Source organism: Pezoporus occidentalis, unplaced genomic scaffold, assembly GCF_034315485.1.
Source record: "Pezoporus occidentalis ecotype Australia unplaced genomic scaffold, CSIRO_AGI_Poc_V1 ctg57, whole genome shotgun sequence".
In the NCBI taxonomy this organism is placed as follows: Eukaryota; Metazoa; Chordata; class Aves; order Psittaciformes; family Psittacidae; genus Pezoporus; species Pezoporus occidentalis.
In genome coordinates, this window is record NW_026915910.1 from 6,093,284 (window position 1) to 6,115,551 (window position 22,268).

Below are 22,268 nucleotides of genomic sequence, written 5' to 3' on the forward strand. Positions count from 1 at the left end.
TCTTGAAAACAAGAATAAGATCTGTATGAACTGTAGGTACACTGTGTATTTCTTGAAATATAAACCCGTTTCCTCAGACAAACTCTTTTCTTCATCCCTTATAGATGGCAGAGAAGAAAAAAATGTGCATACACATCCATGCAGTTGTGTTTCAGATTTTGGTTCTCTTGCTGTTGTCTTGTTTTTCTGCATCTGCCTTTTAGTCCACATGCTTTCAGGCAGGAGGGCTTTGCTGGTGTTTATGGTGTATGCTGCTCTAAATTGCAATGTTCTGATTCATTTTCCTGTGCTACGAACACTTCTTTGCACCTGCTTAGAGGAAAGGAACCAAGTCATGATGAAGGCACAGCTAACAAATAAGGGACTAAAAGGGGCACAAGGTATTTCTCAGCAGCTCCTCAGCTCCAGCTTGTGCTGAAAAACAGGAAATGTCTGTACCCTTGCACAGAGGTCTGACTGGATTTTGATACGTGGATCAGCTCTCTAGCATATTATCCTCTCAGCGCAAAGAAGCGGAAGAGTTTCAAGTGTGTGTTTTCCTTTTGAGAAGCATTTTCTAAGGGGAAGGGGAAAGGAGTGCAGGTTTGGCCGTTTGAATTATCTGTTTCAAATGCTCCTAGAAGCACTTTTATTTATACACAGCTTTTCTACATGTATTATTAGAAAAGAGGTAGAAGTGAAGTTTTGCAAAGGCAGGTGTTATTTTCAGATATTTTTACGTGTAGTTTGCCCCACCAGAAGCCAAGCTGTGATGCTGGCTGTGCTTGCTCTTGGAATTCTTACCAAAACTCCTTTCTCTCCTCTGGGTACTTCCAGTGATTTTTATTGCATCCTTTCTCTCTGTGGCTTACCTCGGCATCTTAAATCTTCAGATGCCTTGTTATTACCTTCGCTTGTATTCACGGTTTGGCTGGCCATGTAGTCCATTTGGTTTCTTCTGTATGGTATAGCAAGAAATCCTCAGCTCAAGAATCACAGAATCACAGAATGGTTTGGGTTGGAAGGGACCTTAAAGCTCATCCAGTTCCAGCCCCCTGCAGCTAGAGGGACAGGGCAGAGACACCTTCTACTAGACCAGGTTGCTCAAAGCCCCATCCAACCTGGCCTCAGACACTGCCAGGGGTGGGACAGCCACAGCTTCTCTGGGCAAGTGACTGACCACCCTCACAGGGAAGAATTTCTTCCTATATCTAATCTAGTCCTGCCTGCTCCTTTAAAATACTGTATTTGAGTCTCTTGGTGATACGATTATATACGGGTATATACAGAACAGATGTGATGTGTCTTGTTTGCTGTTACGTGTCATAGCCACTTAGCAATGCCAGCTGAGTAGAACAGCGGGGTTATTTCAGTACTTGCCTAGTTCCTTGCACGTCTGTGCTACCTCTCTGAAGGATCTCAAAGCACTTTACAAACACTTACTGAAACTCTTAGCTCTGCTGCGAGTTTCATATAGTTGATAAAGCATGTTTTGTGCTTTGATAGCCTGTGCTAGAGCTGCAGGGAATAACTTCTACAGGGTTTCCCACCAGCTGGGAAGAAAACTTGGGAAACGTGACCTTCCCAGTCCTGTACTCACTTTGCTGGACCATACTTCCTCTGTTATTCAAGGTGAGAACAGGGCGGTTTAGAATTGATTTAGGTGCTTCTGGGAAGATGAAGTCACTATGTTTGGATCTCTGTATTGTGCCAATAGAGAGATCCTAAGGGAAATCTCTTCCTTTAGTTTTGTTTATATTCAGTCTAATGCACAGATGTAATTTGCAAGGAAATGTAAAGGAAAAGAGGTTTTGCTGGCCTCAGCAGTGTAGCTAGAGTGAAATGAGATGTCACAAGGATATTTAAGTGTCCCTTTCAAGATGAGAAAAGGATTTTTCTTCTCTGGATTTGCTGATTTTATTAACTCTTTCCTTGTGTGCCCTCAGTCTTCCATACTTCTTGTGCGTTAACTCACTGTGTGTATCCTCCCGTAGCCTTTCGCAGGCTGCTTTCTGCTCGTGGGTTTTGCTGGCAGCCTTTGTTAGCTAAAACCAAAATGAATGCTTTTTTTTTTTTTTTTTCCTGAAAAGTGTGAGAACAGTAGGAGGAAGTTTGTGTGCTCTGTGTGACCACGGTGCCAGGGTTCCCAAACTGACATTAGAAATACAGGTGCTGTAACTCCTAATATTGTAACTGTTAGTACTGTAGGACTGACCAGGATCTGATAATGACAGCTGGAATGAATTCCCATGACTATCATTGTAATCAAGTCTCTGGCCAAAATTTAATCCGTTGCACTTTTGCAACCCTGTTGCTTCCTGTTACGCTGTTGTTTTCGGGCTGAAGGCAGAACCCAGCAGAGAATCACAGCTTCTTGTACGGCTCCTGTTTCATTGATAGAAACAGGCTGGGTTCCAGTACGTTGTACAAGAGTGAAAAATTACTGTTTATATGACAAGCAAATGGCATTTTGGATAAGTGGAGATGCATTCAGCAACAGAGATGGCAGCTTTCTATTTTAGCAGTAATAATGTGTGAATTGTAAGAATGAATGAAAATGCTAAAATTGGCCACTTTCTGAAGTACAGGATGAGGTTTTGGCAAAAATATAAAATAGAATTACACAACAGCCAGTGAGAATTTGAATGCAGTTTTAATAGAAACACATCACCACAGAATTTAAAACTAAAACAGAAAATGGAGTCAGCAGATTCAGTGTAAATGTACTTGAAAACCAGGCACCTATAGATTTATACAGTGGAATGGAATGAGTGCTGTTATGTGGTAATGAAACCTCTTCACAAGGATACAGTGACACATGAGAATGGGTATCCTGAAGGACTGTGGAAACTCCGTCATTGGACATTTCCATGACAAGAAACTGACTGGGTCTAGCCTTGGCAGTAGTCTTGCTCCAGGCCAGAGGCTGGACTGAAGACCTCCAGACATCACTTCTAGTCAATCATAGAAGCACAGAATGGTTTGGATTGGAAGGGACCTTAAAGCTCACCCAGTTCCAGCCCCCTGCCATGGGCAGGGACACCTTCCAGTAGACCAGGTTGCTCCAAGCCCTGTCTAACCTGGCCTCAAACACTGCCAGGGACGGGGCAGCCACAGCTTCTCTGAGATCAGTGATTCTGTAAATAACCTCAAAATTATTCTAGGCAGAGATGTACTACAATAACATTCCTTTGGCTTTTGAGTTATAAGAGGAGTAACCTGATTGCTCTTTCCTTTGTAGTTGTGGATGGAGGCAGGTGTAGCAAAAATGAATCTTCATAAATCCATGGAGAAAATGGTTGGATTTTTTTAAAAAGGTTTTTCCTTGTCCCTTTTCCGTTAGCTATATCCTAACCTTTCTCCTTGTCCTTCCTCTGGAAGAGGCAGAGCTGATAGTTCACATGTAGTATAGTAGTTAATATCCAACTGTGAGATTGTAGTTGATTTTTCAGCGTATTCTAGCGCAGAATTTATTTTAATGGAGTCAAACAGGAAAGTGCTGTTCTATAGTAATTGGAACTTGTCCTTTTAAAAAGTGCTACCATGTCATACAGCCCAGCCAAGTGTTAAGACATTCAGGATTTTCATTCCATTTCTCCTATAAGTGGATTCCTTGCTATATTGGTACTCATTATAAATAGTAGTATAATTAAACCTTACTATGGTATGTGAGGTATTCTGGTGATTAGAATTCCAGGATTGACAAAAGAAGAAATAGCAGGTGACCTGATTTTTTACCATTTCTTTTTGGGTTTAGTGTTCCTGCTTTTCATCTCTTTCATTAAACCCTCCTTTATTACCAGGCAGGCAATTTGTATGCCTATTTTAAGATTTTAAAGCATTATAGGAATGGAAGATGCTTCTAGAGTCCCGATCTTCTATTTTCCGTTCCAAGCAAGGATGAACTCTGCCTAACGCTTTCCTGATAGTTGGATGAGTTGCTTTCCATGGTTGAGACTCCCAGTGGTTGTTGAGGCTTCACATACCTACTGGTAGATTACTCCTAGTAGCAGAGTTTCGTGTTGGTAATTTGCATCTACTGCTGCAGCTTGTCCTCTTCCTCATAAGCACAGGGACAATTATCTCCTTTTTTCTTTGCATCAGCCCTGTGGAAGTCTGTTATGGTAAGTTCTTCATAAGATGCTGTCTGCAGTATACCAATCTTAATCAGGTAAATTGAAAACAATAGAGCCTCCTGAGTACCTGTTCTTATGCCAGAATTGACTTCAGAACTGAGGGTACATGGCCTTATTTATGCATGCATTTATTTTAATCCTGCTTAAACTCATCCTGCTACAGATCTTTGCTCATTCTCTTGCCTGTTTGATCCCAGTCCAAATGTTTATGCTCATACTTAACTGGAAGTTGTCAGCCCCTTAAAGGAAGACTCTGTCATTCTTAATGTCTGCAGAGCCCCAGAGTGACTCTTCATGAATAATCTGCTCTGTTTTCTCTCCATCAGAGCTAGACCTGGCGTAGAAAGATACAGGGATGCCCTCAGTTCTTGCCTGTCAAGTTTTATGCACTGCAATATACCAACACACCTCTGCAGTGAGGATCTGAAGTAGCAGAAACAGAACTGGATTATATTAATCTTATTGTTATGGCTTCTGAAGAAGAAAGTCTCTAATCACTGTGGTTCAGCAGACTGCAGAAAGGGGTTGATGCGTTTTAAAGCTCTGAATGATTGTGTGATTGCCTTGTAACTCAGGCTTGAGGTTTAGCCTCTACTTACTTCATCTAGCCCATTTTCTGTAATTTAAGTGAGAATCTACTGAAATTATAGTTTAGCTTTATTCTGCCTTTATGCTCACCCCTTCTGTACTTTGTCATTTTTGTGAATTTAGGCTAACAAAATTGCTTGTGAATTAGTACCCCCTCATTTGCAAATGAGGAGGCAAAGGCATGTGAAATCACTTGACTTGAACAGTTGTAGTCCTTGTTTGGCAGATCTGAGATTCTAGCAGATTTCTTTATTCCCCTACTGTAAGATTTAAGTGCTAGGACAGAAACATTTGCAGTCTGAAGAGCAGGGAAACTTTACTGGATTAATGCAAGCTGCTTCTGTTGCTTATGTATGGGTAACCTTTGTCTTTGCTGATTGGTTTTATCTTGCTTTTCCTCTCAAAATAACATGTGGATGCAGCTTTTCTTTTGGGGTTTTAATTCTTCAACCTAAGGTCTTAAAACTGCAAACATACTTGGGTTTCAAACTCATTTGGTTTCATGAGGTGCCTAAGTACTTTCCACCTTGGGCTTCTCCTGTTGCCAGACTGTTTTCACAATGTGATGTGAATTGCTTATGTAATTGACCATAATCCCCCATTTTTTTAATTCACTGAATAACTGCAGCTGAAAGGTGCTCTGAGACTGTGATGCCTTAGAGATACAACCCTTATACCCCAGGAATCAAGGGAACCAGGATTTCACTCTCTAAGTTTTGTGTGCTAACTTGATTAAATCAGCATTGTGTGGCTAACGTGAAGAAAGCAGGCAGAAAACAGCACCGGTGGTACTCAAGAGTACTTTATGTGCTTCAAATTATTTTCCATACATTTCTCTAATTACATAAGCAGATGATATTTACAGGGGACTTCTGGCTATAATTGACCTTTGTCTTTTCCTGTGCACTTCCCAGCCTCTCCTTGAATTTTCCTATTGTTTCCTCTTAATTATTCCACATTTAACACCACACTTCAAGCAGTCCTTTTCTCTTGCTTGGAATCATCCTACCGATTTCCTAGAGACCAGTATTCACAACTCCTTTTAACCTCAACTTCTCAGACCAATTTTGTTGTTAATTTTGGAACTTATGGTGTGGACAAACGTATCTCCTCCAAAGCCTACTCTTCAAGCCTCCCACCAGCTACAGCACGATTGCTTTTCATTTTATGTGATCATCAGCTCTTTGGAGGAGGAGGTTTCTTTCTGTCTTGTATCTTGTGTAATAAATGGCTTTTCAGGAGTTGCAGCAACACAGTACGCATTTGAGTGTGTAGATCTTATTTTTCTTTGAAACTTCTATATATGTATGTTGGGACAGGCAGGAGAAGACTTGCATAAACTGTGAGTCTCCCATCCAGAGCAAACCCATGTTTAGAGTTCAGTGGTGTTCCCATGGCTACTAGGACAGGTACATCATGGGAGGGGAACACTTCTGGCATTTAACAGCCGTTCCAGGTAATTTATGGTTTCACATAAGCTTTTCCTAAACTGAGAGGTTTTCTAGGGTTGGCACCTCTTTGCTTGTCTCCATGCCCTGTTAGTTCTGCGTTCAGTGAGCCATGGTTATTAAATTTCTTATCAATAAAGAGTTCCTGAGCAAGGTTCTTATTTTCTGGGATCATGCATACCTTCTGAACTTCCTAGTTTAACCAAAGGAACTTTTTGTTAATACCTAATGTATTTTATAAAATAAATGTGTAGAGTTCAAGTAATACTTGCTTTCAATTACCGTAATTAAGTTGTCAGGACTTGAAGTCACCAGGGGAATGAGAAAATCCTTTCCTGGTTGGCCAGGGGGTAATTGGTGTTCTGGTCCCAAGTACATTTGACATATTGGGGTGGGGAGGGAAACTGTTCTGGCTGGCATCTGCCCCAGAAAACCCGGGAGACTGTTTGTCATTTTGCAATGCAAGGTGTCAAAATCTTGTTGCGGGTAAGAGGAAAAGTGACCTTTTAACTCTGCTTCAGCAGGGCATCTGTATTTGATCCACACCAACGTTGCTTATTGGGTTGGGGGTATATCTTATTAAAAAAAGTGACAAATGAAACTCAATCCATTTCTTCTGTGGACTCTGTCTTGTCAAAGTTGTACCGCAGCTTCCCTTTCAAACTATATGTATAGATGTATGTAGATACATGGTTTCCCCCCCCCCATGCTCAACATCTCTTTGCAGGCTTCTTTGCCAGAAGCAAAACAGTTTCAGTTACTTCATAAACTTGCCTGAAGGTACGCTACACGGTATTTCTACAAGAAAAGTACCTAAGTTTTGTAAGTGCCCGCACAAACATTATTGGAATCTCAAGTGTAGCATTACTTTCGTTCCACTGGAATAGCTCTCTTGAAAGCAGGTGTATTAGGAAATGGCTACTCATAATGCATCACTAATGACACAAATTTTTGCATTCCTGTTCATGTGAGTTTAAGGTGATGGATGCATAAGGAGTTAGACCTTCAAAACCTTACTCACAAACCCTAATAAACCCCACTTCAGGTAACAGATTAAATGATGCTCTGAAGAGAGTCAGTTCACTTATCTACACCATCATGCAATAACCATAAAGTGTTGAGATAAGTGATTTTATATCTCCCAGTTCTCTGCTAGTCTTCACCCTGTGTATCAGTTTATGTCTGTGAAAGCGGGCGTAAAATATTACTGCTTGGATTTGATTGCATTTTATAGTCACTTCAGTTCACATACAAGGTGTATGGGTAGAGTGGATGCTCTGACCTGTCTGTGCATTTATGAATGGTAAAAAGTGAAGTATCTCTGTCATACTTGCCACACTTGACTGTAATAGTTGTGGATTACCTACCATTCAAGAAGTGTGATGTAGGCCAGATTTTGGTGAGGATTCTGCACAATTCTCCCCTGCTCAGCTTTTCCCATCAGGCTGGGTGTGCTTCGTTAGCTGCAGTTCATACAAGGGTTAAAAAAACACAACAATGTAAAATCTGGGACATTTCCAAGAGCCGTTTGTGACTTTTGCCAAGCAAAAGGATATGCCACAAAGGGTTATTTTTGAGTGCTTTAGTATCCGTGTAAACAAGTCTGAATTTCAGCTGCCTTTTTGGCTGGTTTATTTTGCAAGTCGCAGATAATTTAACAAGTTATGTTATTTTCATCTTGTTGCATTTGCTGCTTTTTCAGAGTCAGTTCCCTTCATGCCATACATAATATCCAGCTCCATAGCTATACTTTGCTCTTTGTTTTATATTTACTTTCTAGATACTAGGCTCTTTTTATAGATACTCACCTGCAGCTGGAGTTCAGCAGCTATTTATTTTGTGTATGCAGAAGCCTTGTAAGATCTAACCTGTGATGTTGTTTTTGCCATCTGATAATGTATAATCAAATGGAGCATGTTTAAATAACAACATCTAGGACACAATGACAGTAAACCAGCTGCGAAACAAACATTTCTAAAGATCAGATAAGATGGAAGAGATGCATCAATGCTGGATTGCTCTGTGTATCATAAGTTCTTGCACTTTGCTGCAGAGGTATTCCAGGCATGGGATTTCCTTTATGCCATAGGCTAATAAATTGCACTGTGTTACTTTTTATGTTGTTTTGTATCCTGTAGAGACATGTGCCTTTGCAAAGTGAGTGTAATACACTTGAGTATGATAGTATTATACATAATCTGCATGAGCTGCACAGGAGTAGGTAAACAGCAAGAAATTTAAACCAACAGAGAACTGACTTCTGTATTCTCTCGCTGCCATCCATACTGCCACCTCTTCTCCCTTAACTTGCGCCAACATTTGCATTAAGGGCTGAATCTCATTTCTGCCCAACTCTATATTTTTGCAATTAATTTTCAAAGCACCATACTGTTTGTTAGTATTTTTCTTACTAGTGCAAAAAAAAAACCACCATTATGTTTAAAGCCATTATTTCTGACTCTCGCTCCTGCCTCTCTTTGTTCCCTTGCAGGAGGATATTGCCAGTCCTAAGTCTCAGGAAGAGAAGCAGGGAAACTGCTGTCTATCCAAGCCTGCAGACGGTTACAATACAGTGACGAGCGTTCTCACTGTACAGGAATATTTTGCCAAGCGCATGGCAAAACTGAAGGGATCCCAGAATGACACAGAAGCAAAGGTAGTCAGTTCCAGCCCAACAGCCAATGAAGCTTTGGAGCCTTCAGAAGAACTGAAAACCAAAGTAAAACAGAAAAAGCACAAGCAGAAGAGAGATGAGGCCAAGAGTACAGATCATTGTGAGAAACCAAAAGTGAAACAGTCGAAGATAAGTAGCTTGAATGACAAGGAACTGGATGCTCCTTTAAATGAATGTCACTCAAGGAAAAAGAAAAGGAAACATAAAGAGCAGCACGAAGGGGAAAGCATTAGTTGTGATGAAAACCTGGGCAATGGAGAGATTCATACAGGAGCTTCTGATGGGGAAGATCTAAGTGCAAAGGACTGTGAGGCATGGCAAAAGAAACACCATAAAAAGAAACACAAAAGGCAAAAAGAGGATGCAGATGAGTGTATCGAAGGAGCACAGAAAAAGAAAAAGAAGCATTGCAAGCACATTTAAGAGTCAAGCTGTGACTCAGGTGATTTGTACCTTAGCAAGTTAGGGAAATCTGTGTAAACACACCAGCCAGACACCACTTGTGATCCAGAGTTGAGCACACTCCTCTACCTCCAGCAGAAACCACAGACTGTGTTTAAATATAGCTCTTTCAAGGAAGAACATGGTAACAAATCAATGTGAGCTTCAGTGCCTTATTAAAAAAGGTATCCATGTGTAGGGCCAAGGCTTGCATGTCTGCAAAGCAAGACGTGACAAAAAATAGTTCCACTTTGCCTCTTTCAGTATGGCAGACGGTTCACCTTCGTGGCTTTGCAAGAGCTGTGCTGTAACACAGCAGACCTTGTGCTGCCTTCAGCCCAGATTCACTCTGGTGCAACTTTGTTCCAGCAAGCAAAATCAGACCACCACTGTGGTTAAATCTGGGAAAGGCAGTGAATTCCTTACTACCTGCTGCTTCACACTGTATTTTTCTCCATCCAGGTTAAAAAGAACAATTCACCCTACTACTGTCTTTATTATTTAAGCAACTGTTGTTTTCACTTGTGATAGCCCAGCTCTGCTTCTGGAAACAGGAGAGGTTTTGCAAAGTTCCATGTGTTTTTTTCACTGTTTTTTGCAAAGTCATGTCTAATTTTTTCATTGATCTCCTTTTACATATAAAATAAATGTTGTTTCTTCCTCAAATACTTGTTCTAATATTAAAGTTTTACACCTGAGTATCAGTACTAAAGCGTGAAATAAAAATACCACCCTTTGTTTCCTAGCCGCTTGTTAACTATTCTCTAGCAGTTGTAACTTTGCTACAAAGCTAGAGGAGCTGTGCCTTTATTAACCGTATCTAGATCTTTGGTTCTCTGGGAGCACTCAGGGTACCTTCAGTGATGTATCTGGCATTCAAACAGTTGTCTTGGCTAGAGCAAGAGCTTTTTCTCTGAAATTAGGGACCAAGTGGATTTTAAAAGTATAGCTGGTCAGATGCATTAGTATTGCTGCATACACTCTGAACACTTGCAGTTTAGGTTTGTAATCAAATTATAGCTTGTTTCTAATTGTAAACCTGGAAATAAGCAATGCTGGAACTCAGCACTGCGATAACCAGTTTTGTATGAGGTATTAAACATTCAGCATGAATTTCGACATGTTAATCTCAGCTAAGAGCTGTTAGAAGAGATGGGCGAGCATGGAAGTAAAGTGTTGGAATGAGAAGCAGCATTCACCATCCTGGAGTCTGATTCTGATACTGCTTTAGCCACAGCAAAGGGACAGCACAATCCTGAAAGCCAGCCAGTTCTCATGCCATAATCTGGAGTGGCCGACCGGAATTCACATCATTAGCTGTTCATTTGACTTTGGGCCTGGCTGCGTTTCATCAGTGTAAATCTAAAACGCCCCACTTGGCCTGCACTGCTGAATAAAATGGGTACATTTTTTTATTGTCTTGGCTCAGTTGAGTTGCTTAACATGGTTTATAAAACATTGTCAAGATGCAGATGTTAATATGAAAAATTTTTTTAAGCTGCCTTTATTGTCCAGTGAAACTAAAGCATGCGTTACACAGCCCACATGGCTTCAGATGTTTTAGCTTGCAGCTGAACTCTTCCTTTCTGAGATACCTTGGGTTGCAGTGCACCTTTCTTACTTTCAGGACATGTTCATTCATTACAGCAAAATTACTGTATTTTTACTTCTTGCAAGGGAGAACAAGGTGTCTTTCTCTGTGTTTAGAGTAGCATTTGCTTTTCAGTGCTGTGCAGGTGTTAGCCATTCTGATGCTGCTGAGGCCAGGCCAATTCCCTGATTTCTTTAGATGAAATACCACTTCATGCCATGATGTTGCTATAGAGCTGTGAGTAAGCTCCATGCCCAACGTGCAAAAAAAAAAATAATTGCAGCAAAAGAATACAGCAGAATAATTTTTCATGTTGCATTGAAGTTCTGTGGGTCCTCTGCAAAGCAGCATTTCTAATCTCTTGCTCACCACAAATTTGGGGTTTTGTTTGTCAGCAAAAGCCAAAAAGCCTGTTTGTTTCCAATAGTTTTTTTAACTACACTTCACGGTCTTTCAGGGATTTCAGTTTAAAAAGGTGCTGGTTGAGGAGTAAGGTTTACTTCTCCAAGTACCACTGGGCTTATTTGTTTGTTCTCTACATTAATCTTCCATAGGTTTCTGCATGCTAATTCTTACGAGTGTTTGGCCATTTTCCAGTGTTAGTTATAGGAAGAATAAACCCAGGAGTACATTTTTAAAGATATGGTGTTACTACCGTTAAGTACCAAATACCTAAGATTTAAATCTGGCCCAGATTGAAATATCGGCTACAAATAGAAGATTCTCTATTTGTACAAGTAGTGGGAATTTTACTCTATCCCAGGAAATGTGGGATTTTAATGTGCCTCGAGTTCAAAGAGAAATAGCATGTGCAGAATAGGGGGGGGGGGGGGGGGGGGGATCATAACAGGCTAGTATTTGAAATGAGCTGTTCATTTATCTGCTTTGCTCTGTGCATGTTAGGGGTCAACCAACTTTGCATTACTGGACAAAAAGCTCTCCTGACCAGATACTGTCTCATGAAATGGATGATTGAAACAACAGGAGCACACTTCAAAGTAATTGCATGTTTTTGCTGTTTATAGTGGGTTGTGAGTTCAGTTTTAACCAAACTCTGGTTTGGCAAGAAGGTCTTTTTTTTAGAAAGCATAAGAAAAATAATTACATCATTACTCAAATGGTGAAATTAGCAGAATGTAAGCCCAAAGAAGTTACTTGGTTTCATTGCTGTGAAAGTAAGGCTTTCAAACAGCAGTCTTTTGTTAGATATTTGTCCGTTGACTCACACATCACAGAGCAAAATCACATACCTCCAACTGAAATTACCTAGAAACTAAGCAAAATGAGTCTCCACTCTACTTTCATTTTCAAATCGAGACTGAGGCACACACAGCATAGGTGTTAAAATGTTTTCAGTTTCAGTAATCACCGGTCACCATTGGCACAGAAGAAATTTCCCCTTCTCACACTCGGAGCCTTACACACATGATGGTTCCTCATGAATTACCTCCATTCATCACAGGTATAGTGTCGTTCTTTGCTTCAAGCCTTGAATTCAGCTGTCGGTGCAAAGGCTGCTACGTGCCAAACTGTGATTTGCAACCACAATTTTATGAACAGTAATATATATGCTGAATTTTGTCTTGTAAATACCTGCAAGCGCAAAACTCTCCTGGGAATTATTGCCCATAGAAAAGTTGTCTTCTTACCAGCATCGGACTGGTATGAGTCTGCATGAGCTTTATGAGTTTCAACCATTTCGGTGTTGCTGTGTCTGACTGCAGAGCCTGCCTTTAGAGCTGGGAATGGGAAAGCTGGTGCATGCTGCAAGACAACCCAGATGTGTGCAACACATGCCATTCTTTGGACTTCTTTCCTAGACATACTAGCTCAAGGGCTTTACACACAACCAGGGTTCAGTAAAGTACAAGTTTCAAGACAACCCACTAAGATTTCAGAACCACCTATCCTTGGGTCAATGGGCATTTCAGTCCATTAGATGATATTGAGAGGGAGCTGCTTTGTGCAATTCAAGAAGTGTGGTTGGGGACAGTTCATCGTGTTCAAATAATGTGATTTTCCTTTAAGCAAAGGGCAGTTCTAGTGCTGAGTTCTTTCAGATAATCAGCTCTCAGCAAAGAAAATGAGCTGAATGCACCAGTGTAATTAACCAATTTTCTCCTGTTTAAATACACAAGACTCAAGACTGTGAAGCATCCACCTTCAAAAGGCACGATTTACGTCATGAAACCTCCAAACCTGCCAGCACTAAGGGGAGGAAGGAAGCTCCAAGAAGAGAGGAAAACCACACAAAGTCTATTGGAAACACTGCACAGCATCACGCCTGTCTTAAAAGAGGATCTTACGATAGTGTGTCCTCGAACAGCATGAGGACTGCGAGCATCCGAATTAATTCCTCCTCATTCCTAGGCAGTGTGAGGTGAGGTTTGCAGTGGGAAGGGTTATAAATCTGATCCGCACGGATTTAGTGGCTGAGGAGCTCCCGGGAAGGATCTGAGCTTAGAGTACTTGGACAATAACCAAGGCTGTCGTCTCTCTACCTGCCCCATGTAAGACAAGCAAAGTTTTGCTTGTCTTGTATAAGCAAACTTTTAGTGATGTGGGACTGGTCAATATGGTAAAAATATAAACTTTGATGGTGGCAAAAGTGGGAAGATTGTTCCAAAGCCAAATTCAAGCTCAATTTTTCAGCAAGTCAGAACTTAAGTTCTGAGTCACTCAGAAGATATTTTTCTTTCCTTATCTTAGTCCATTTTTATAAATTTTAAAGTGTAAGAGGCAAAATTCTCTAGTCCCTTTTAACCTAAAGGAAATAATGTATGTATATGTATTTTGCAACTTAAAGCTGCATTTTAAAAATAGAGCAGAACTATTCAGCACTGTGGTTGTGTGCATGTTGGAAATCTTAAAACTGGGGGGGTTTGTCCACATTTTTGGCTGTATGAGGTGAAAACTCGAATTTCTCCTCCTAGCAAATAAATGGTCCCTGTAGCAGTCCCTGGAGGAGCCGGGGAGGCCGGGCAGTGGGCAGGGTTGGTTCTTCTGTCTCAGTGGTAAAGCAGCTGGGAGACGAGAGACAGCTCTTTGCTGGGAACCCCCAGCTGCCTCTGCAGATCCTACCCTTGGGAGACGAGAGCTTCATCAATAATTAAGGAACATGTGAATATTGAGCTAATTTAGGATTTGCACTTTCTCACACTTTGTAATGTCTCCGAAGCAGGGGGTGTGGGGAGGTTACTTGGTGAAAACAGACCCACTGTTTGCAAGCTGAGTAACATGCCAGATGTCAGATCCATGCCAAAAAGGGGTATTTTTGAAGAGTGGGGATGGTCTTGCCTGTACAGTGCAAAAGCTGGGTTCAGGCACAGATTTTTCTGCTGGACCCATGGGAGTTTGCTGCCACTGTTCCCCATCCGTGAAAATGGGGAGAACAAAGCTTTCTTCCACCCTTTGTCTGCTCAATCTATTTTAGCTCGTAGCTTTTAGCCGTAATTTCCCTGCTCTCAAAGCCCTGTGAGAGCTCCGTTTCTTCCTGTGCCCCAGATACAGGTAAAGCGCTGCACCAGAACTGGAAGGTAAGCAGAAAAAGTAAAGATTAAGTTTTTCCAGACTGCTGCTAATTACCCTGATACGGTCGCAATTAGAAGGTGGCATTTTCACATGAGCCCTGGCTGTCTTTATGTAATGCAGAGCTTCCGACAGGACAGGTTTAACCAGCATTTTAGGTAGGGTGCAGGATGAAACCCATCTTACTAATGCAATCAGAATGCTACAGGAGAGGGGGGGGAAACATGAAGTGTTTATTATTATCATTATTATTATTATAGTTTGCATTCCAAAGGGGGGGGGGTGGGGGGTGTGTCCTAGGAAGGTGCTGTCTTTTAGCAGGGAGAAAATCCAAACAAGAAATATCCTCAAGTATTTCTTTGTCCTGCAACCACACAGGAGTCCCAGCACACATCTCTGAGGGCACCCAAAAGCCACGAGTTTACCCCTGCAATACCTGGGGTGGGGCAGATCGAGCAATGTTACCCCCGTGATGCAGAGGGGAATAGCAAGGAACCTCCAGGTGTCTGCAGCAGAGGCAGGAGGTGGATGAGAGTCCTGTCCCTGCTTGGTGGTTGATCCTCCCCCAGAGCTTTCCTCCCATCCCAAGCCATGTAACAGGGCTCAAGAGGGATTCATCTGTTCCTTTTCCCTTGAGGCAACATTCTATTCTACTACTACTACTACTAAAGCTTTCTGGCCTCCGGGGCCTCTACTATAGAGGTGATACGTTGATGATGATGATGATACCCAGGCTCTGTGCATCCTGAGGATTAAAAATTAATGCTGAGCAATCTAAAACCAATTCAAAATAAACCCTTGCAGCTTCAGGCAGTCCCTCGTTAATGCACTTCAACCCCTACTGAAGGGAAATCAGAAAAATAAAAGAAGGATATTACAGGTTCTCTTCCCAACCTCTCACTGCCAACCTCTGCAGCGACTCCCATCTGGAAAAGGCACCCAGGAGACCTGTTTGGAGCAGGATGGAGAGTTTGACATCCTCCCTCTCTTCCCCGTCCTGGCACTTCAAGGCGTGAGACAGGACTTTGGGAGAGAAGCGGAGCCCGCTCTGTAAAGCCTGGGACAACACGAGCGGTCCCCAGGAGCGTGCATGGCTCCAAAGCACAGATGAAAGGCAGTTGCTATGTGCCAGCCTGCATGTGTGTGTGTGTAAAGGGTTTATAAATCTGTCCTGAGACCAGGAAATCTCCTGCGCCTTTTAGATTTAAGAGAAGTTGCCTTCCTGTTGTATTCCCAGATAACACAGCTCTGATCAAGCCCACTTGTAAATAGCTTAATAGATGTAATCAGTTCCTTTGGAAAATGTTGTTGCTTCCGCAGGGTTTTAATTTGGTCCCGGAGAAGAACTCGGAAAGGGCAGTTGCTGCTTCTGCTGCAAGTGAAGTTAGCACCTTTCAGCTCTCCGGACCCCCAAATCACTGTAATCCAGGAGGAACAGAACCGCAGCAATCCCACTCCTGTGCAAAGGAAGAGGAGAAACCAGGAAACCCAGGCAGATCTGAACCCACACAGCATACATTTACATACCGTTCTCTCCATCACTTGTAATCTGACAAGAGTCAATAGGAACACCTAGGCATGTGGTAAATCACTGCTTACTTGTACAAACACCCCGGCTGGGGATCCATGATGGGTTTTTCCCCCCTTCTGGGGGGTTAGATGGGGCAGCAGCAGCCAACCCTAGGAAATGCCTTCCCATCTTGCACCCCTGCCTGCCTTCTTTCTGGCAGCACAGAGAGGAAATCCACAATCAGTCAAAGCGGAGCCGCTGCAGCCCTGCAGCCCATGTCAGGGGGTCAGAATCATAAAGGAATCAAGGGACTAAATATATTCCACTGGGCAGGTTGCAGAGATGAGCTGGGCAAGGGCACCCAGCTGGGGATTTTTGGTCTCCTTAGTGATACTGGAGATCATCCTGGTGGGGGAACACTTCCTGGGGGAGACTTTGCTGCCCTCATGAGCACTGAACTGGGGTTAGTGAGAAATAAGGTTGTGGGATGGTGGTGCCTTCATCCCAGCTAGGGTGGGGGGCAATTTGCAGGATGGAGCAGTGCTCCATAAAACAACAGCAAGAAAAAGACGACAAAGTATTGGACTGGCCTTATGTGTCCCCGAGATGGGCAGTGGGGACCAACTGGGGATGTCACAGCCTGTCTGAGCTGCCCCATCCCTGTCCCTGCCCATGTGGTCCCCACAAAGCTCACACAGGAGCCCAGCCAGGCTGGACAGGCACCCACCAGCAGCTTCACTGTGACCCTCTTTCCCTTCCATGCGAGGGGACCTGGGAATCTGAGGGAACTGTGTGAAAGCCAACATGGGGTGGCAAAGCACAGCCTGGACTAGTGATTAAAGCAGGAGCTGTGTGGGGCCAGAAAGGGATACCCTTGATTGATTTGTGTAGGGAGTTGTTAGGTAGGGCAGGGATACCCCTGCCTTGATTTCCCCATGCAAACAGGCTGCAGCTTGCCAAAGCCTGGGGAGGGGTCTGAGGAGGGGACACCCTATGGGAATCTTCTTTTTGGGGCTCTTCTCCTTTCCAGAGCACCCTGAAAAGGTTTCAGCGCCCTCATCTCCTCTCTATATATTTCCCCCAGCCTTGAGGTTCTGGGGGCTCTGAGGTGCAGTGGGGGGGTGGGGGGTGCAGCCGGGGCTGTTTGGGGGTGGTAGGGCCATTTCTAGCTCCGTCCCCCCTCCCCGTCAGTTGGCAAAATAAGAAATAATAATAATAATAAAAGGGGGGTGAGGGGAGAAGAAAGGGGTGCGTTGGGGGAGCTGCCCCCCCCTTCCCCCCCGGGCGGTGATGGGCAGAGGGAGGGGAGAAGTTTTCTCCCCGCACCACCCCGGCCGGGGCTCAGGAGTTTGCAAACAAGGAGGAGCAGCGAGCACCTTCGGTGTCATTGGAGGAGGCTTTTTCCAAGGAGCTCATAAATACGGGGGAGGCCGGGCAGGAGGCTGGGACTGCGCGGGGACCCCGCGGGCAGAGCCTGTCGGGGGGGGGGGGGCGGGCCATGGCTGCGCTGCTCGGAACCTTCCCCTGGCCGGAGCGGCTGGAGGGGGACGCGGCAGAGGGGGTCCCGCCGGGGCCGCCCCCACGGTGTCCGCCGGGAGAGAAGGGCTCGGAGAGCCGCATCCGCCGGCCCATGAACGCTTTCATGGTGTGGGCAAAGGACGAGAGGAAGCGTTTGGCCGTGCAGAACCCGGACCTGCACAACGCGGAGCTCAGCAAGATGCTCGGTGAGGAGAGGGGGCATGCGGGGTTCGAGGGTGCGACTCCGCGGTGAACGTCCGAGCACCCACCCGGGCATCCCCGAGGGTGCAGACCCTATCTGGAGCCATTACCCCGGTGTGGGCACCCCTGCTCCCATCGGCCATCCTTTGGGGTATGAACCCTGCCCAACCGGGAACCTTCCCCGCGGCTCTGAGGTGTGCAAACCATGCCTGGGTCTGGCATGCTGGAGTGCCTGCATCCTCCCGGCCACCCCATGGAATACAGGCAGGTCCGGCAAGCTGTGAGTGGGCACCCCTGAACCAGCATGTCCAGGCTGTGGGGTGCAAAGCCTGGCCGGGTCCAGCATCCTAGGGCAACATCCAAGGACTGCCTTGTGGGGTGCAATGCCTGAAGGGGTTCTGCACCCCAGGGAGCAGGCACCCGTGCACCCGCCCCGCAGGACACAAAGCCCAGCAGTCGCCCACACTCTGGAGTAAGCAGCCACTTGGATGCAAACCCTGCTGGGGTGCAAACTGCTTGTGCTGCCAGTGGCAGGGATCCCTGCACGCCAGGCAAGGAGGGACCCCCTAGATTTCCTGGCCTGCCCCTGCTGTCCCACTTTGTCCCTAAGCTCACTAGCCCACCCCAACATTGAATGGCACTCTGTGTGTGTGTTTCTCCTGTTTCTGTTGGAGATAACAACCCATTTTAAACACAGATTTGTTTCCCACTCCCCCTCTGCTATTTCCCCCCTCTCCCAATCCCATTTTTTTAATGTGAAACCAAGAGGGCAAACAGAAAACACCAGCCCAGACAGTCTGAGAAAGAGCTGCCCGAATTGCAACACAGCCTTGCTGTCCAGCCTCTTACCCAAAGTTTGTGTTTCCTTGTACAGTTTTGTGGTGTTTTCTTTGCTGGTTTGGGTTTTCTCCTTGCTGAATTACCATGCAGCATCTCAGCTTGCTAGTATTATTTCTGCTGTCTCTTTGGCAGTGGAAAGGCATCAAATGCTTTGATCTGTATCCTCATTTCTCCCCCTACCCAGAGGAACAGCCTGGGGTATCCTCACCATGGGATACACCCCCCTTGCCCCACCACTGCCTCTCTACCCTGTGTCTTGGGGACATTTTGTGTGTCTCAAACTGGGAACAGCAAGGTCATGGCACCCTGGTCTATCCTACACCCCATGAGTCCTGGCAGGGCGTGGGCTGGGACACATCCAGGGACACCATATCCTGACCCCTGCTCAGCCAGGCATGGCCTTGGCCGTCCCTGCTGGGCAGCCATGATCTCCGTCCCACAGAGGCACTGGAAGATCAGCCATGGAGCTGGGGGAGTTTATTTGTCCTGATTTATCTGCAGTGAGGCTCAGCTAACCCTGAACCCACCCTGCGCAGGGACTTGGGATGGGAAGATTTGGAGGACATACAGTGGCTTTGATCCCCATCTTCTTCATCCTCCTGCTGCCCTCCCATCCTCCCGAAGGGTTTGCAGGCTGCATCCTCCATGTGTGCCAGCTCAGAGCCCCTACCTTGCCCTTGTGTTGTGTGCCTGCAGGCTTTGGGAGGCAGCCACCTTTCCTTCCCCTGCCGGGGGTGCTAAGAGGAGTTTTGTTCTCTGTTTCAGGCAAGTCCTGGAAGGCTCTGAGCCTCTCGCAGAAGCGTCCCTATGTGGAGGAGGCTGAGCGGCTGCGGGTGAAGCACATGCAAGATTACCCCAACTACAAATACCGGCCCCGGCGGAAGAAGCAGGTCAAGCGCATCTGCAAGCGGGTGGACCCCGGGTTTTTGCTGGGCAGCCTGACACGGGACCAAAACGTGGTGCCAGAGAAGCGGACCTGCGGCCGGGCCGGGGGGGATAAAGAGGGGCTGGGTGAGTACCCCCCTCGCCCAGGGCTGCCGTCCGTCCGGGGGTACCGGGAGGCCCCAGGCAGCGGCAGCAGCACCAGTGTGGACACCTACCCCTACGGGCTGCCCACCCCCCCGGAGATGTCTCCACTGGATGCCATAGACCATGAGCAGAGTTTCTTCTCCTCGCCCTGCCCCGATGAGCATCACCGCTCCCACCTCGCTGGAGCCACCTACTCCCCGGAGTATGCAGGCAGCTCCCTCCCATGCAACCACCACCCTCTCAGCCCGGTACCGCAGCCGGCAGCCTGCATGATGCCCCCGGCCTCCAGCTGCCCCTCCCTTCCTCCTCCTCCTCCTCCCAGCTACTACACACCTGCCTTCCCCTCCCTGCATCCTCCTGCCCTCCATGCCCACCTGGGCCAGCTCTCCCCACCGCCCGACCACCATGGCTTTGACACCTTGGACCAGCTAAGCCAAGCTGAGCTCCTGGGGGAGATGGACCGCAATGAGTTTGACCAGTATCTCAACAACCCCGGCCATGGTGACCACCACAGTGGGGTCTTGGTCAATGGACACATCCCGACGTCTGGCAGCTCCCATGCCTCTGAGACCAGCCTCATCTCCGTCCTTGCCGATGCCACGGCCACCTACTACAATAACTACAGCGTCTCTTAGAGCCTCAGCCAGGGCCGCCTGGACCGGCCGAGGAAGGACCCGACACAGTATTATGAGGCGTTGTGCCCAGGGACATCGCTCACTGCCCCTCAGGGTGACCAAGCCCGAAGTGCAAGGGCTGTGGAGTCTCCTCGGTGGTGTAGGTAAAGGATTTCGGTCGTCGTTTCACCACTGGTGCAAAGTCTCGGGTGCCCTGCTCCAAATGATGCTGGGGGGATTTCCCAATGCCAGAGCCCATTGGCCAAATCCCTCTTCCAAAGCAGAGATGCTCCTAGGAGCATGGGAAGGCTGCCCCCCGTTTGGGGCACCACCAGGTCTGCTTTGGAGTTGGGAGGGTGGCAGCATCCCACACATGGGAGGTCTGAAGTCCTGACAAGGGCATAACCCCCTGGAAGGGGAAAACGCATGGGAGGAAAAGGGGAGATTCTGGTGAAAGGGTGCACAGCCTGCAAGCCGCTTGGCTCATGGTGTCAACATTGCCACAGCTGCCCTGACCTGCCTGACCATGCTGTTGGGGCTTAAACCACCCCCTGTCCTCATACCCCCAGACTGTGATTTGGCAGCTTCATCCTTTGGGAAACCCCAGAGGAGATGGTACACCAGGGATGCTGCGGTGGCACAGGGGCTGCAGGGGGGCAACCAGCCACAAGGGCGCTCAGTCTGAGCATTCCAGAGGTGGGCAAGATCCTTGGAAAGGCAGGATCCAGCTGGCTTCTTTCCCCTCCATGGCTTCATTTTGGCCTCCCAGCAAAAGCGCTGCCAAAGGGGGTGCAGCGTGAGCTGCCCTCCCCACCAGGCTGGGAATGGGTCCTGGGATGAGCATTTTTGGCAAAGAAGTGATGATGTAGCAGACATAGTTTTTATCAAACATCCTTCGAAAGCAAATGCTTCACATTTGGAGCCGCAGTGCCCAATGCCTCTTCTAACTCTGGCGTATTATTGCTTGTAATAAAGCTGTACATTGATTTATTCCTTCCATTATTCCTCCCCTCGGATTTTGTATTGCTCGAGTTCTCTTCCTTTTCATAAAGATGAAGCTTTATTTTAAATCAGTTATATGACATGATTAATCTTAGTATTTACTGTATGGCACTTGGCAATGATTAGTTAGTAGCGTGGCTATGATTTTCTGGTTTCGGTCCCAAACATGTATTAATAATAATTGCAAATAATACTTTAAAGCCCCCCAACTTCACAGGTTTTTAAGCTAATACATTCCATCTTTTTTTTTGTGTGACTCTATGCATTTTGAATGAGTGTAGATACGAGTTTGCATAAAATATTTAATTTAAATAGATATGTTTTTATACGATGATTGTTTTATGATTGGAATTGCTGGAGCTATTGACAAAGTTTTCAAACCAGAAACGTTTCCTGTGCAAGTGCTATTTTTTTAAATTGTGTTTTGTTGGTATTTGCAGCCAAACTTTTCTACTTCTTTTTTTTTTTTTTTTAATAAAAAAGAGCTGTGGTTATCTTTACAAACTGTGGACTGCTTTCTAACAAAGCGACTCAAGGCATGCGTTCGCTTTTCATGGGGTGTCGCAGGGGCAGCAAGTCACTTTGATGGCCTTGATCCTACTTTTGCCATCTCACTAATATGGTCTTTTAACACCTATGTAGATACTACCATGAAGTTAAGGCAGAGCTTTGCCTTTGGTGTGTTGGCGAGCACAAGTGATGGATGTTGCCTATTTATGGAGCAAGTGCCAGTGCCTGGAGCAAGGGTTTTATTCACATTTAAGGCCGTCTTTCACAGTTCATGCTGATGCACCACTTAAGATGCTCCACAGTGTGAGGGCCATGTAAAGGGTCCGTGATGCTAATGCAGATCAAGGCAGTGAGGCCTGAGATGTGGGAGCATGGGTCAAATTTGGGGGGCTGCATCAAGGGCGCTCTTGGAGGTGGATGTTGAGTGGTGCCCTTCAGGCATTGCTAGCAAAGAGAAAAGCTTAGGTCATCTTGCAGTCCAGGGACCACCATCACAACCTGCTCTTGTTAGACATTAAATTAGGCTGTGTCCCTGTGTCCTTGAGGTTAAGCCATTCGCACTTCCTAAAGAAGTGTCTTCCCAGGCTGTGCCCTCCTGCTTGGCCCCAAAAAGTGGAAAAGTGGATGAGCAAGTTTCCAGTGCACTTTGTGATGACCAC

At 45.7% G+C, this 22,268-nt stretch overlaps 2 protein-coding genes and 1 long non-coding RNA gene across 5 annotated transcripts in view; all 3 read left to right on the plus strand.

The window, feature by feature from the left end:
* Positions 1-9,496, plus strand: part of PINX1 (PIN2 (TERF1) interacting telomerase inhibitor 1) — a 63,172-nt gene extending 53,676 nt beyond the window's left edge. For all 3 annotated transcript variants that reach the window (XM_062638571.1, XM_062638573.1, XM_062638572.1), the window contains exon 7: positions 8,643-9,496. In XM_062638571.1, coding sequence (XP_062494555.1) covers positions 8,643-9,248 — 606 coding nt within the window. In that variant the 3' untranslated portion in view covers positions 9,249-9,496. The remainder of the gene's footprint in view (positions 1-8,642) is intronic.
* A 142-nt stretch (positions 9,497-9,638) lies between these two features.
* Positions 9,639-13,702, plus strand: LOC134174006 (uncharacterized). Its single transcript, XR_009968463.1, has 3 exons — positions 9,639-11,855; positions 12,220-12,319; positions 12,996-13,702. It is a non-coding gene; the product is annotated as an uncharacterized LOC134174006 (long non-coding RNA).
* A 3,564-nt stretch (positions 13,703-17,266) lies between these two features.
* Positions 17,267-21,500, plus strand: SOX7 (SRY-box transcription factor 7). The gene is made up of 2 exons (XM_062638559.1): positions 17,267-17,619; positions 19,220-21,500. The coding sequence occupies exons 1-2, from the start codon at positions 17,394-17,396 to the stop codon at positions 20,116-20,118; spliced, it is 1,125 nt and encodes a 374-aa protein (XP_062494543.1). The 5' UTR covers positions 17,267-17,393; the 3' UTR covers positions 20,119-21,500.
* The last annotated feature ends 768 nt before the right edge of the window (positions 21,501-22,268 follow it).

Bases quoted from the DNA above. Each gene is read 5' to 3' on its own strand.
- SOX7 (XM_062638559.1), top strand. From the start codon at position 17,394: ATGGCTGCGCTGCTCGGAACCTTCCCCTGGCCGGAGCGGCTGGAGGGG. The intron at 17,620-19,219 runs GTGAGGAGAGGG...TCTCTGTTTCAG, and splicing joins GGAGCTCAGCAAGATGCTCG to GCAAGTCCTGGAAGGCTCTG.